General features: G+C 31.6%; 1 protein-coding gene across 1 annotated transcript in view; it reads left to right on the plus strand.

The window, feature by feature from the left end:
• Positions 1-11,319, plus strand: part of LOC126893203 (integrator complex subunit 15-like) — a 31,714-nt gene extending 20,395 nt beyond the window's left edge. The window contains exon 3 of the mRNA XM_050663169.1: positions 9,857-11,319. Coding sequence (XP_050519126.1) covers positions 9,857-10,342 — 486 coding nt within the window. The 3' untranslated portion in view covers positions 10,343-11,319. The remainder of the gene's footprint in view (positions 1-9,856) is intronic.
• The last annotated feature ends 4,445 nt before the right edge of the window (positions 11,320-15,764 follow it).

Below are 15,764 nucleotides of genomic sequence, written 5' to 3' on the forward strand. Positions count from 1 at the left end.
GGGAAACACTACGTATTAATTTATTATCAATGTTTTTTTTAATTGCAGAAAGTTTTAAATATTTTTTTATTTTAGAGTTTTGGCGTATGTCTATAAATAAATGATTTTTTTGGATAATCTGTAAAAAGTATTTTAACATATACTTTTACATCTATAACTGATTTAAAAGTTAAATCTTCAAACATTTTCATTCTTCATCAAATAATACCCATGGATCGATTTTTTTGCACCTGAGTGTATTTGGTAATTCTAAAGAATTACTAGATTAACCTTAAATTCTTTCTTTTTATATTATGTGAATTAAAAGTGAAAAATACATGCCAAGTAATGTTGGAATTCTTTAAGAAGTATTGGAGTTTTTGTTTTTTCAAGTTACCGGGTGTCCCAATAAGAATGACTCTTGGTCATATCTCAGGAACCGTTTATAGTACAGCTTTGAGAAAAAAATATTTATAACAAAAGTTTCCTTGGGAAAAGCCTGGAAATTATTTTCATAATTGTAGGTCCACCTCTAGAGGGCGTAATTGAATATCAAAAATTAAAAAATCAAAATTTTACAAAATTCACCTAATCAAAGGGCACTGGAAATCCAATCATCGTATTCTTCATAAAATTCTGCGCATATTTGATTTCACAAGTTTAAATCTACCTTTGCCAATAAGAGGTGGGAGTGAGTGGGAACCTTGTTCTGAAAAAATGACTGGAAGTCCGGTTCTGCTAAATCGAATTTTGCATACTTGGTCTTGTTGAAAACAGGTCTTTTTCGTCAATGTAAATGTCTTATTTTCGAAATAGCCTAATAAGTAATGTGCAAGTTAGGAGGCGGTATTTATTTATTTTCAGAAATCTAGTTTTCTTTGGAAAATATTAAATACAAGTATGCATTTTTAATCCTGTATTACAAAATTAGACCAAATTAGCAACATAATACTGAAAACCGCATGTCGATACCTGTTTTCTATCTCGAGATATCTTAAGAAATGTGTAAATTTTAAACATAACTGTTACTGGGTCTATTGAATAAAAAGAAGTATTTGCTTTTACTTACAAATATTTAAGTATTTACTTAATAGTAATTGAATAAAGTCATTTCTTTAATGCTTGATTTAATTACTATTAAGTAAATACTTAAATACGAGGAAGTAAAAGCAAATACTTCTTTTTATTCAATAGACCCATTGTCACCGGTAACGGTTGGTTAAGTAAAAGTAGTGTGCTATGGAAAAAACAAATAAACATTTTTCAGATGTAAACGAAGGTATATAATTAATTAAAACAACAATAAGACAAACAACACTATAAAATATATCAAAGAAATAAAAGCAACTACTTACTTAGTCTTAGTGACTGCCTACTCTTTCAAGAGTAGATTGAATAGCAACAGATTTAACTGTTTTAGACTTTTATTTATGAGGACGGATTAAAGACCTTGTTTTTGCCACTAGGCCCACTACGCGATAAAACATGATCTAGAATCTAGAGAATACGAAACGCCATTCAAAGCATTGCGAAAGCAGAAATTGAGATTTCTGTTCAATCTACTCTTGAAAGAGTAAAGGCGGCTGCACAATTGCCCGGGAACGGGAACGGAAACGGGAACGGGAAAAAGTTAACCTGTACGTAAATTAATGTTGTAGATGCACAATAACCGAGAACGAGAAGCTGTCCGGTAACGGGAACGGGAAAGTTGACCATATTTTAACTTTCTCGTTCCCGTTGTATTCCCGGAACCAATCAGAAGGCAATATTAAAAATACTGTCAAATGCCCAATAAAAATTTGTTATTAGAAGTGTGTGACCAAGTTTTAGTGACAATTTTTATACATTTTGCATTAAAATAAATGACGAACGATTGATTTCTTTATTGGAAAAATGTCCTCATCCGTATGATTGATGTAGAGCATAGTACACGTAGGTAATAGCACAAGTGACAGTGACACAAAACAGCTGTTTACCATTTAATTGTGAATCTGCTGATGCTTTCAATTTCCGTTCTCGTTCCCGTTCCCGGTCAATTGTGCAGCCGCCTTAAATGTTTGCATCGAAACATTTAGGTCGTCACTAAGTAAGTAATTGCTTTTATTTCTTTGTTATATTTTATAGTATTGTTTGTTTTATTGTTGTTTTAATTAATTATATACGTTTACATATGGAAAATGTTTCTTTGTTCTTTCCATAGCACACTACTTTTCCTTAACTTCGTTTACTGGAGACATTAACAGTTGTTTAAAATTTACGTTTCTTAAGATATCTCGAGATAGAAAAAAGGTGTCGACATGCTGTTTTCGGTATTATGTTGCTAATTTGGTCTAATTTTGTAATACAGGATTAAAAATGCATACTTGTATTTAATATTCTCCAAAGAAAACTAGATTTGCGAAAATAATTAAATGACGTCTACTAGCTGGCACATTACTTATTAGGCTATTTCGAAAATAAGACTCTTACATTGACGAAAAAGAGCTGTTTTCAACAAGACCAAGTATGCAAAATTCGATTTAGCAGAACCGGACTTACAGCCATTTTTTCATAAGAAGGTTCCCACTCACCCCCACCTCTTATCTGCAAAGGTAGAGTTAAACTTGTGAAATCAAATATGCGCAGCATTTTATAAAGAGTACAATGGTTGGATTTCCGGTGCCCTTTAATTAGGTAAAGGGCCTAGCCGGGTAAGATGATGAAAAGTGCCCCCAACTCGATTCGAATTCCATATAGGTCACCGTTTAGCATATATAGTGAAACTAACTTTCTGAAATTTTTAGCCCCCTAGGTGGTCATGTGACCCACCTAGAGCCTAATTAGGGTTTTTATGTTTTTATTTTTGAAGTGAAAACTTCTTTAGGGACGTTGTGCGATTTTTGGATAGGGGAAAAGGCATTGAATTCGCGACCGTCATCGCTTATGTTAATTATTTGTATGTATATATTAATTGTATAGAAGTATTTAAATTTAAAATAAATGTAAAACCTATTTTAGGATGGGGAAAAAAAGATTTATTTCGCGACCGTCATAGCGACCGTCATCTCTTCGACGAAATAAATTTTGTACGCATCTATATTATGTGTATCTATACATAAATTGTATAGAAGTATTGAAATTTAAAAAAAATGTAAAACCTATTTTTCGATAGGGAAATAGGATTTATTTCGCGACCGTCATCTCTTCGGCGAAATAAATTTTGTACGTATATGTATTGAAGTGAAAACTTGTTTAGGGACGTTGTGCACTTTTTGGATGGGAAAAAGTATTAAATTGGCGACCGTCATTGCGACCGTCATCGCTTCGAAGAAATACATTTTTGAAGTGAAAACTTCTTGAGGGTCGTTGTGCACTTTTTGGATGGGGAAAAAAGTATTAAATTAGCGACCGTCATCGTTTTGACGAAATACATTTTTGAAGTGAAAATTTCTTTAGGGACGTTGTGCACTTTTTAGATAGGGAAAAAGTATTGAATTAGCGAACGTCATCGCGACCGTCATCGCTTCGGCAAAATAAATTTTTAAAGTGAAAACTTCTTTTGGGACGTTGTGCACTTTTTGGATGGGGAAAAATTATTAAATTTGGATGGGGAGAAAGTAATAAATAACGACCGTCATCGCTTGTACGAAATAAACATTTGAAGTAAAAACTTCTTTAGGGACGTTGTGCTCTTTTTAGATGGAAAAAAGTATTAAAAATATCGACCGTTATCGCGACCGTCATCGTTTCGATGAAATAAATTCGTGAAGTGAAAACTTCTTGAGGGACGTTGTGCACTTTTTGGATGGGGGAAAAGTATTGAATTATGGACCGTCATCGCTTCGACGAAATAAATATTTGAAGTGAAACTTCTTTAGGGACGTTGTGCACTTTTTCGATGGAAAAAAGCATTAAATTAGCGACCGTCATCGCTTCGATGAAATCAATTTTTGAAGTGGAAACTTCTTGAGGGACGTTGTGCACTTTTTGGATGGGGAAAAATATAAATTAGCAACCTTTATCGCTTCGACGAAATAAATTTTTTGCACTTTTTGGATGGGGAAAAATTATTAAATTAGCGACCGTCATGGCGTCGACGAAATACATTTTTGAAGTGAAAACTTCTTTAGGAACGTTGTGCACTTTTTGGATGGGGGAAAAGTATTGAATTAGGGACCGTCATCGCTTCGACGAAATAAATATTTGAAGTGAAACTTATTTATGGACGTTGTGCACTTTTTCGGTGTAAAAAAGTATTAAATTAGCGACCGTCATCGCTTCTATGAAATCAATTTTTGAAGTGGAAACTTCTTGAGGGACGTTGTGCTCTTTTTGGATTGGGAAAATAATATATTAGCGAACCTTCATCGCTTCGACGAAATAAATTTTTGAAGTAAAAACTTCTCGAGGAACGTTGTGCACTTTTTGGATAAAGAAAAATTATTAAATTAGCGACCGTCATCGCTTCGACGAAATAAATTTTTTAAGTGAAAACTTTTATAGGGTCGTTGTGCACTTTTTGTATGGAGGAAAAGTATTGAATAAGGGCCGTAATCGCTTCGACGAAATAAATATTTGAAGTGAAACTTATTTAGGGACGTTGTGCACTTTTTCGATGTAAAAAAGTATTAAATTAGCGACCATCATCCCTTCGACGAAATAAATATTTGAAGTGAAAACTTCTTGAGGGACGTTGTGCACTTTTAGGTTGGGGAAAAAGTATTGAATTTGCGACCGTCATCACTTCGCTGAAATAAATTTTGTACATATATGATTCAAATAGTTATAGTCAAGTATATCAGAAAATACATGCTAAGTTATGTAAGTGTTGTGGTAAGGCTGTTCTAGGTCATCATCATTGGCTCTACAACCCATGGTGGGTCTTAGCCTGTTCCAGAATCAGTTTCCATTCCTTCTTATTCTTCGCCTTGGTTTTCCAATTTCACATTCCCAATACTCACAAATCGTCTTCCAGCTGGTCCTTAAATCGTGCTCTACACCTGCCTCTTCTCCTCACTCCATCTGGTCTCTGACCATAAATGTGTTTCAACGGCTCTACCTAATTCATTCTCTCTAAGTGGCCTAGCCACCGCAATTTGTCTATTTTGATAGCTCTACCAATACTAGGCTCACTATAAAGGTGGTAAAGTTCAAAATTATAGCGTCCACGCCTTTATACAGGGTGTTTCATTAATAATTGTCCATATAGTAACTGGAGAAACCTTAGCACAAAATACGAAGATTGAACCCAAAACACTTAAATAAAATGTGGTTCCTTACTGAGTTACAGGGTGTTTTATCTAAAAATTTAAAAACTATTTTTGCTCAGCATTTTAAAACTATTCGACTTATCCTTTTCATACTTGGCAGAAAGTGTGACTACTATACACCCTACTAAATTATGATAAACAAACGTTTCTAGCTACTACCAGAGGCGTACGACAGGGGATAGTAAATGGTTGACCTTTCTCAAATTCTACGCCACTGGTATAATTACTATTTTAGTGCCATTTTTAGATTCTCCAATACTTTCTACGTAAATAATATACTCCACATTGGTAACGATAAAGTCATTAGTTTTCTAGATATTTGAAGTTAAATATGAAACGGCACAGTTATTTTGATTAATTTTATATGATTGATACGCTTAAAATTTAAAAATTATTTGTACCCAGCACTCTAAAACTATTTGGCGTATCCTTATAATACTTTCCAGAAAGTGTAGGTACTGTACACCCTACTAAATTAAGATAAATATATGTTTCTAGCTACTACCAGAGGCGTACGACAGGGGATAGTGGCTGGTTGACACTTCCCAAACTCTACGCCGCTGACGAAATTGCTACTTTAGTGTTATTTTTGGATTTTTCAATACTTTTTATGTAAATAATGTACTTCTCATTCGTAACGATAAAATGATTAGTTTTCGAGATATTTGAAATTAAAAATGAAGGGACACAATACATTAATCAAAATTACCGTGTCTTTTCATTTTTAACTTCAAAGATCTCGAAAACTAATGACTTTATCGTTACGAATGAAGAGTATATTATTTTCATGGAAAGTATTGGAGAATCCAAAAATTGAACTAAAATAGCAATTGCGCCAGTGGCGTAGAATTTGGAAAGGGTCAACCATTCACTTTCCCCCGTCGTACGCCTCTGGTAATAGACAGAAACGTTTGTTTAACATAATTTAGTAGATTGTACAGTACCTATACTTCCTGCCAAGTATGAAAAGGATACGTCGGATAGTTTTAAAGTGCTGAGCAAAAATAGTTTTTAAATTTTTAGATAAAACACCCTGTAACTCAGTAAGGAACCACATTTTATTTAAGTGTTTTAGGTTCAATCTTCGTATTTTGTGCTAAGGATTCTCCAGTTGCTATATGGACAATTATTAATGAAACACCCTGTAGATATGCCTGAGGATTTTACGTTCAAAACAGCCTAACCTTGCTTCATCACTTTTTGTTATGGTCAAAGTTTCTGACCCGTAAGTGAGTACAGGCTTGATTAGAGTTCTGTACATCAATATTTTTATGACTGTTTGATCTTAAAAGTTTCTTTAATCCATAGTACACTCTACAGGGCGATTGATTAGTAGGGCTCAAGAAAAGAAAACTCAATAGCTCCGCTATAGTAATAGATAGCAATAAAAGTTAATAACAAAAATTTTAGCCACATTTGAGCTTCACATTACAAAATTACTTAGAATGTTACAGGGTGTTCGATAACACAGTGGCAGACCTAACTTATGTTTTTTTAAATGGAACACCCTATATTTTATTTTATATTCGAAATCCTGTTAACTTCTCCATCACAAAAATATAAAGGTTTGTGATGTTATACAGGGTATTTACAAAGTTATAACCAATTTTGTATGAAAATCGTAACAAGTTCAACTCCCCGTATAAATAAAAATAAGCACAACAGCAATGGTTTATTAATGCCATATTTTTTTATTTATTTTCAAAATTTTTAAGAATTATTGATATTGCTAATTTTCTTTATATCAAATACAGGGCGAGTCAAAACGCAAGTACATTATTTTCTCAGTAATGTTAAATGGAACACCCTGTATTTTATATCATTATTGAAAAGTAACATTAACGTACTTTAATACATTCCCTATGCCCAAATTTATTAGTTTTCGAGATATTTTCATTTTTCAGAGCAAATTATTTTAGGTGTTTAAATTTATCTAAATTTTAAGTAAGCTATGACTGAATTGACAATTAAAGATTACCGATTATCAATCCGGTAATCAATGTAACATTGTGGCAAATAAAGAAATAAAAATAATTTATTAGTAATACATTTTACAAACAAAAACACAACCACTACATGCAACATTTTTGAAACAATTAAAAACTATCTTTTTATGTAAATGCAACAAATAAACAAAGAAAATTAGTAATAAATTTTACAAAAAAAACACAAACACAAAATACAATATTTTGTGAAGACAATTAAACACTACTTTTGTATGTAAATGTAACAATGTAACAAATAAAGAACGAAACATAATTTATCAGTAACACATTTTGCAAAAAAACATGTTTGAAAAAATTAGAAGCTACTTTTAATAAAATATTTTTAATATTTAATTATATAAGGTGTTCAAAATTATCTCCTAACACATTTATGTACGCCTAAAAACGATCATTGAATGAGCTACTTACTCTACGGAGCATTTGTAAATTAACACATCGAAATACACTTTGTATTCTATTTTTCATCTCATCCCTTGTTGTTGGAGGTATTTTATAAACTTCATTATTAACGTAACCCCAAAAAAATCAGTCCAGTTTATTAAATTCTGGTGATTTGGGTGGCCACGCTACTGGTCCATTGAAAAATGAAAATATCTCGAAAACTAATAAATTTAGACATAGGGAATGTTATCTAAAAATTAAAGTACGGTAATGGTACTTTTCAATAGTGATATAAAATACAGGGTGTTCCATTTAAAATTACTGAGAAAATAATGTACTTGCGTTTTGACTTACCCTGTATTTGATATAAAGAAAATTAGCAATATCGACCATTCTTGAAAATTTTGACAATACGTTAAAAAATATGGCATTAATAAACCATTGTTGTTTTGCTTATTTTTATTTATACAGGGAGTTGAACTTGTTACAATTTTCATATAAAATTGGTTATAACTTTGTAAATACCCTGTATAACATAAAAAACCTTTATATTTTTGTAATGGAGAAGTTAACAGGATTTCGAATTTAAAATAAAATATAGGGTGTTCCATTTAAAAAAAAAACATAAGTTTGGTCTGCCACTGTGTTATCGAACACCCTGTAACATTCTAACTAATTTTGTAATGTGAAGCTCAAAGGTGGCTAAAATTTTTGTTATTAACTTTTATTGCTATCTATTACTATAGCGGAGCTATTGAGCTTTACCCTACTAGCCAATCACCCTGTATTTGCTAGATATATACATCTGTTAATTTCTGCAGTTGTATTACAGTTACAAACTCTCTTACTCCTTCGAAAGTATATGTTCCAACCAACAGATCTTCAGGTTCTGCTACTTGATTATTATTTGTATCCGACGCCCTGCAGGGCACTAAGAATTACGAGAAAGAAGATTATTATTTGAGACCTTCATTATAGTCTTTTTACTACAAAAGCAAGATTACGTAGGTCAAAATTTCTGACGTAAAAGCACGTCAAAACATTAGAATGTGACTTCATCATGGCCACGTTTATGTCATTACTTGTTACAGATATTTTTCTTTGTTTTTGTTTACTATAAAAATAATATCTTTAATTATTTATTCTAATTAAAGATGTCAATTGGTTTTAATTACTTGCCGAAATATATTAATTAACAACAATATTATAATAGTGTAGGTATAATCATTAAAATAGATTATTTAATATTTTTAAAATTAAGTACTGCAGACGCTAAAATTCATAAAATTTTCTGATCTTTAAATCTAATAATAATCTTATTTCTAATAAACCTAATCTATGAAATCTAAATTCTTTAACTTACTTCTCTGCAGTTAATGGTAAAAGGAAATACCATTATTTCGTTCTTGTTCAAAATAATCTATAAGCATTTTGATTTGGCATCTTTCTCAATACAAACACAAACAATAGTATAAGTCCTACCTAGTCGGTTCCGTTCGGTTTTAATTGTTGGCGCGGTGCGGACATGCGACAAAACGCTCAAACACTGTTTGTTTATAGCTTTGTTTAACAATAAAAAATTAATTTTTAGCAATGCAAATAATCAAAACTGGTATAATTTGACTTGAACTTTCAAATGCTGGAAGCAGAATTGCTATTTTATTTTTTAATCAAAAGTTATTGGGGTTCAGAAATTGCAATTTTTCGATTTTTTTCAAGTTTAATCACGTTTATCTCGAAAACTATGCATTCTACGAAAAAACTTAGAATGGCCCAAAAATATAAAAACTATAAAAAACGGATAGCAGAACACAAAGGGGCTTTCAACAATAAGAAAACAGACACTTCTACATACGCACTTCACCTTCTAGATCATAATCATTCTTTTAATGAACAGTTTCAAATTCTTCATATTCAAAATAAAGGCCTTAAGCTATCTTTATTAGAATCTATGGAAATTAATAAAATGAAAAATACAGATATAATTCTGAATGACCAACTTGTGACAAATAGCTATCCACTCCTCAACCTCTTCAGTTAAAGACTTTAAAAAGCCAAACCCATAGTAATCTAAATCACTTGAGAAAGGCACTCTGTCGAAACAGCTGTAGTCACATAGTTTTAAAAATAAATTTTGTGGAAGTAACGAAAACAAAAGTTTTCATTGTTTTATTGTTAGATAAAATGAACTACCAGTAACGGTCGAATCCGTCAATTATCATAGTTTTTTTCTTGTTTCAGTTATCAGAAGATCCAAGTCTGTGTAATGCAGCGCAGCAAAAACAAGCTTTGCTTCCAGCAGGAGCTATTTCAATGGAGGCTCAAACACCCATAGCAGGTCTTGTACGATGGTGTGTCCTTGCGCCCATTTATAAAAAGGACAATGAATATTATAACAAACTACATTTAGCATTACTAACTAGTATAATAGAAATACCCAAATCAGTTCCACCAAAAGCAGTAAATGTTCAAGATTTGATCATACCTATTAACCCAATTTTAGCGTATGTCAACGAGTTAAAACACAAAAAAGAATTGGAACTAGATCAAATCGTAAATGAAGACTCCCTACAACTCTGTTTGGATAGATTTGCTCAGATTGTACAGGTTGCACAGTCAGTCAAAGCCATCTACGGTCAAATTGACGATCTTTACTATAATCTTAAAATGTTGCCATCTACCAGACTAATGAATATTGTGATCAATAATTATAACAAAGAAAAATAATTGTTGTATAAATTAGTTTGTAATATTATATTATTAATATTATACAGGGTGTTTCATTATCTAAGAATTGTCCATATAGTAACTGAAGAAACCTTAGCACAAAATACGAAGATTTAACTTAAAACACTTAAATAAAATATTCCTCCTTACCGAGATACAGGGTGTTTTATTTCAAATATTTTAAAATGATTTTAGCCCATTGCTTTAACAACTTTCAATATTTTTTGTTCAAACTTGACAAACAGTTTACACAAGTTAAGATAGTTTTCTGCTGTTACCAGAGGCGTGCTGTAGGAATATACACTTCATTTTTTCCGCTCTTCCCCCTCACAATCTACGCCACTGTCGTAATAATCATTTCAGCATGATTTTCTGATTCTTCGTTACTTTTTACGTAAATATCATCTCTTGTCTCAATGCTATAGAGTAAGTAGTTTTTAAGTTATTTGAATTTAAATGTAATGTAATTAAATAAGATTATGTATTTTAAACACGATAATCTATTGAATGTTTTTTAAAATACATAATCTTATTGAATCCATTATCATTAAACGCAAATATTTGAAAACTAGGTACTTGCTCTATCGCATGGAGACAAAAGGATGATATTTACGTAAAAAGTAACGAATAATCAAAAACATGTTGAAATGATTATTACGACAGTGGCGTAGATTGTGAGGGGGGAATAAAGTATATACCCCTACAGCACGCCTCTGGTAATAGCAGAAAACTATCATTTAATACTAGTTAAAAAGTGTTTTAGGTTAAATCTTCGTATTTTGTGCTAAGGTTTCTCCAGTTACTATATGGACATTTCTTAATGACCCTGTGTATTAATATTATAATTTTTTATTATTTCTTATGTAAGAATAAATTTGTGTTTTTTTTTCTTCTCTTCGTTAAATATTATTATTATATTTTTTTATTACATATTATATTCTTTAACTACTTGTATGAATAAATTTGTATTTTTTTAATTTGTTCTCTTCATTAAACATGTCCTAAGGATCGTATAATGATAAGTTAACTATATAGAGGTGATTTTTGGTTTTGATAAAGCTCAATTACAACTACGTACATTTTACTTGACACCGTTCACATGCTAACGTGCGTTTTAGATCATTAAATCGCGCGTTGGCATGTGAACGGTCTCAAGTAAAATGTATATACAGTAGAGCGTCGATAATCCGAACCCTGGTAATCCGAACGATCGCTAATCCGAACGCAAAAAAGTTATAAAATTAAAAAATACATATGATCACGGACTGAACTTTTGGATTTAATATGACAATATGGGCAAAATATGACCGCACAATATTTTTGTTTTGTTAATGCAGAAATATATATATACAATTTATTATGGAGGTGTTTTATTCCTTGTAACTAAAACGTATGTAATACATATCGTCGGCTTACTGCCAAAACCAACTAACTCCACTTTTTGTCGATTCTGAGTTAAGTACACCTTTGTACTTAATAATTATCAAAGAATGTACTGATGAAACCAGACACTTCAAAGCAGATTTTAAATGTGGAAAACAGAAGGGTCTCAAAACAACTAATTCCAATGATGACACTTTTATTCAGCCAAAAACAGATATGTGCAGTTGTCTGCACATCTCTGTTTAAATAAAATAGTATTTTATCATTTACAATGTTCTAGTTCTGCCAAAACAAGACAAGTGCCTGATATGGAGGACAGTGATGTTCAAAGTTACCTAGAAGTTGACTAACTTTGTACAGCCAAAACCCGACAAGTGCCGAAAAAAAATGTTTTTTGTACTTTTTTATAACTTTCACTTCATTTTAATAATTTTTTAACAAAATGTTTCGTTTATAATGTTATTTACTTTAATATGTTTCAGTCATTAAATCATTTTTAAATTCAAACAATTTTTCATTTCAAATTAAAGTTTAAAACGTTGATTCCTCAAAACTTTAAAAAGTGGAGTTAGTTGGTTTTGGCAGTAAGCCGACGATATGTATGTACTATGTTTATGAGCTTTGTATGTATTTTGAACATATGTTCGATAATCCGAACAATTTGATAATCCGAACTACCCCCTGTACCAATTAGTTCGGATTATCGACGCTCTACTGTAGTTGTAACCGCGCGTTAAGCGCCTGTCATGAGAAAGGGGGGTTTACTGTACTCTCCTGCACAAGTTTGTACATTTAAAACGGGCTTGCGACCTTCTCAAATGGAGCAGGCTTCATTGCTAGATGAAAAGACCATCGTTTCAGTGGCGTACTGAGCATGGTTCCGTGGAACCAGGGCCCGGGCCCATAAGGGCCCGCTCTAGTGCACTTTTTGCTTCTTTTGTTTCTAACTTGATATGGACATTTTGAACCACACAAGTTCACAGTACACACTAGGAAATCTAACTGCTTAATAAATTTTAATTTTTGTGTAGGTACTTAATAAATAAAAACGAAGAATACCAATATCAAAATCAAAAAATTTAAAAACAATATTAAGAAACACAGGGACTGGATAAGTCCGGAATTGGATGAACTAACTAATCCTAAGTAACTATTTGTCTATACCGTTTTTTCACTAAGTCAATACTTTTCGAGTTATTTGCGAGTGAAAATATTTATTTTTCAAGAAAAAAGCACGTTGCAGGCGGTTTTTCGCAAATAACTCAAAAAGTAAGTACTTTATCAAAAAAATATAGCTTATAAAAAAGTAAAAAAAAATGGTGTATGTATAAGGTCTGTAGACCCATTAGAAGAACAGTTGTAGCTAATGACAAGTGAGTTCTTACTAGTCAAATTCCAAATCGAATATTTCACCGTGAAATAACCAAAAAATCAAGCACTTTTCGGGGAATACTCCCATTTTTTAAAGTATTTGAAAAATGCTTTATTTTTGTTTTTTTAAAAAAGTTTCTAACATCAAAAGTAAATAACTTACGATCAAAAGAATGTTGGTCCATTTTTTTTTGTTGGTAAAAAATCGTGAAAATCACTCTCAATTAGCATCCAAAATTAAACTAATCGTTACCGCTTCAGAAATTACTTTACTTTTTATTGTTTATAACATCTGTACGATTCATTGGTTTAAAGTGCTTATTTTTGAAAAGGCTGCAGTTAAATGGGCTTAAACGAGTCACTAATCACGAGTGTATGCAAATTTTGAAGAGCCATATCTTAACCAATTTTTGTGTTCAGGCAAATAAAGTCCAAAATACAATAGCAAAACCTATAATATAATTATTTAACAAATATTATTTTTTTAATACTTGAGATTTTTGGTATCCCCAATAACTTACAAGGGACCAAATTTATTTTGAGCGCTACATATGTACTTAATTTTGATGCTAGAAACTTTCATAAAAAAACAAAAATAAAGCTTTTTTAAACACTTTCAAAAAGTTGCGATGAGTTTTTCCCTAAAAGCGCTTCCTTTTTTGGTTTTTTCAAGTTGAAATTTGACGAATAAGAACCTACTTTTTATTATCTCTACAACTCTTCTCCTACTGGGTCTACAGATTTCGTATATACACCATTTTTTATATTTTATAAGCTATATTTCTACTAAGAAAATTTTTCTCGATAAAATACTTACTTTTTGAGTTATTTGAGAAAAGCAGCAAAAGTACAAATCGGCACAATATCACTTTTTTTCATTGACATGTTAGTCATGTGTACGCCAAATTTTCAATCCAAACGGTTGTTTAAAAATTACAGCAAAAGTTCTTATAGTAAATGGACTATAAATTAGCTTGAGTTTTTATAAATATTATGTATATGATATATGTACACTAAGCACCAAAATTACCGCACCACCTTAAAAATGGGGCATTTTTGATGTCTTGTATTTCCTAAACCCGTCGTCCGATTTTAGTGATTTTTTTAATATGTTATAGTTTATAGCTTTTATTCTTCAAGAATATCGATGTAATAATATTGTTGCTAAAAAGATAAGTGTCATTGTATACCGGGTGTAACAATGATAGTCTGTTTTTTCCTCAAAGTTTGGAACACCCTGTGGAATATTTTGGCGTATATAAAATATTAAAATTAAAACTCAACTGTAGCCTTATGCTTTCTTAACATTATGCTTTTTGATTTATTAGCTTATGTTGGATAATAAAAAAGTTAGGTACTTTAACAACTAGCAACGTTATTCATCAATACAGGGTGTTTCTGAATAAGTGCGACAAACTTTAAGTAGTAATTCTGCATGAAAAATAATGACCGTTTGCTTTATAAACATATGCCTGCAATTGCTTCGTTTCCGAGATACGGGATGTTGAATTTTTTCTTACAAACTGACGATTTATTTATTGCTCTAAAACCGGTTGCGATATGCAAATGAAATTTGGTAGGTTTTAAGAGGTAGTTATTGCGCATTTTTTTGGCATACAATTAAGAATTTTATATTCACCATTGGCGTGCATACGGGTAATATAACCCGTATGCACGCCAATTGTGAATATAAAATTCTTAATTGCATGCCAAAAAATGCCCAATAATTACCTCTTAAAACCTACCAAATTTCATTTGCATATCTCATCCGGTTTTAGAGCAATAAATAAATCGTCAGTTTGTAAGAAAAAATTCAACATCCCGTATCTCGGAAACGAAGCATTTGCGGACATATGTTTATAAAGCAAATGGTCATTATTTTTCATGCAGAATTACCCCTTAAAGTTTGTCGCACTTATTTAGAAACACCCTGTATTGATGAAGAACATGGCTAGTTGTTAAAGTACCTAACTTTTTTATTATCCAACATAAGCTAATGAATCAAAAAGCATAATGTTAAGAAAGCATAAGGCTACAGTTGAGTTTTAATTTCAATATTTTATATACGCCAGAATATTCCACAGGGTGTTCCAAACTTTGAGGAAAAAACACACTATCATTGTTACACCCGGTATACAATGACACTTATCTGTTTAGCAACAATATGATTACATAAATATTCTTGAAGAATAAAGCTATAACATATTAAAAAAATCACTAAAATCGGACAACAGGTTTAGGAAATACAAGACATCAAAAATGTCCCATTTTTAAGGTGGTGCGTTAATTTTGGTGCTTAGTGTATATTTTATGATATACGCTGATTTATATTTAATGTTTATTAAAAACTTTGATATACAACGAGCGGGCCCGCATCCCAACTGGAACCAGGGCCCGCTGATCTATCAGTACGCCACTGCATCGTTTGGAACTCCACAATTAGACCAGAGCATTTAGCACTAAAAACACCGGAATAAATCAATTTTTAAATACAACACCTAGAGACTTGCAACTTTTTGCAATGTGTTCTAGGGATGGCAAAAACAAATTATGTATACAGTGGAACTTGCTTATAGCGTCATTGAAGGGTCCAGTAAAAAAATGACGCTATGTCAGAGTGACGTTATAAAGGAGATAGAGAAAAATGAAAGTATGTAGTACTTCCTTT

Source organism: Diabrotica virgifera, chromosome 10, assembly GCF_917563875.1.
Source record: "Diabrotica virgifera virgifera chromosome 10, PGI_DIABVI_V3a".
In the NCBI taxonomy this organism is placed as follows: domain Eukaryota; kingdom Metazoa; phylum Arthropoda; class Insecta; order Coleoptera; family Chrysomelidae; genus Diabrotica; species Diabrotica virgifera.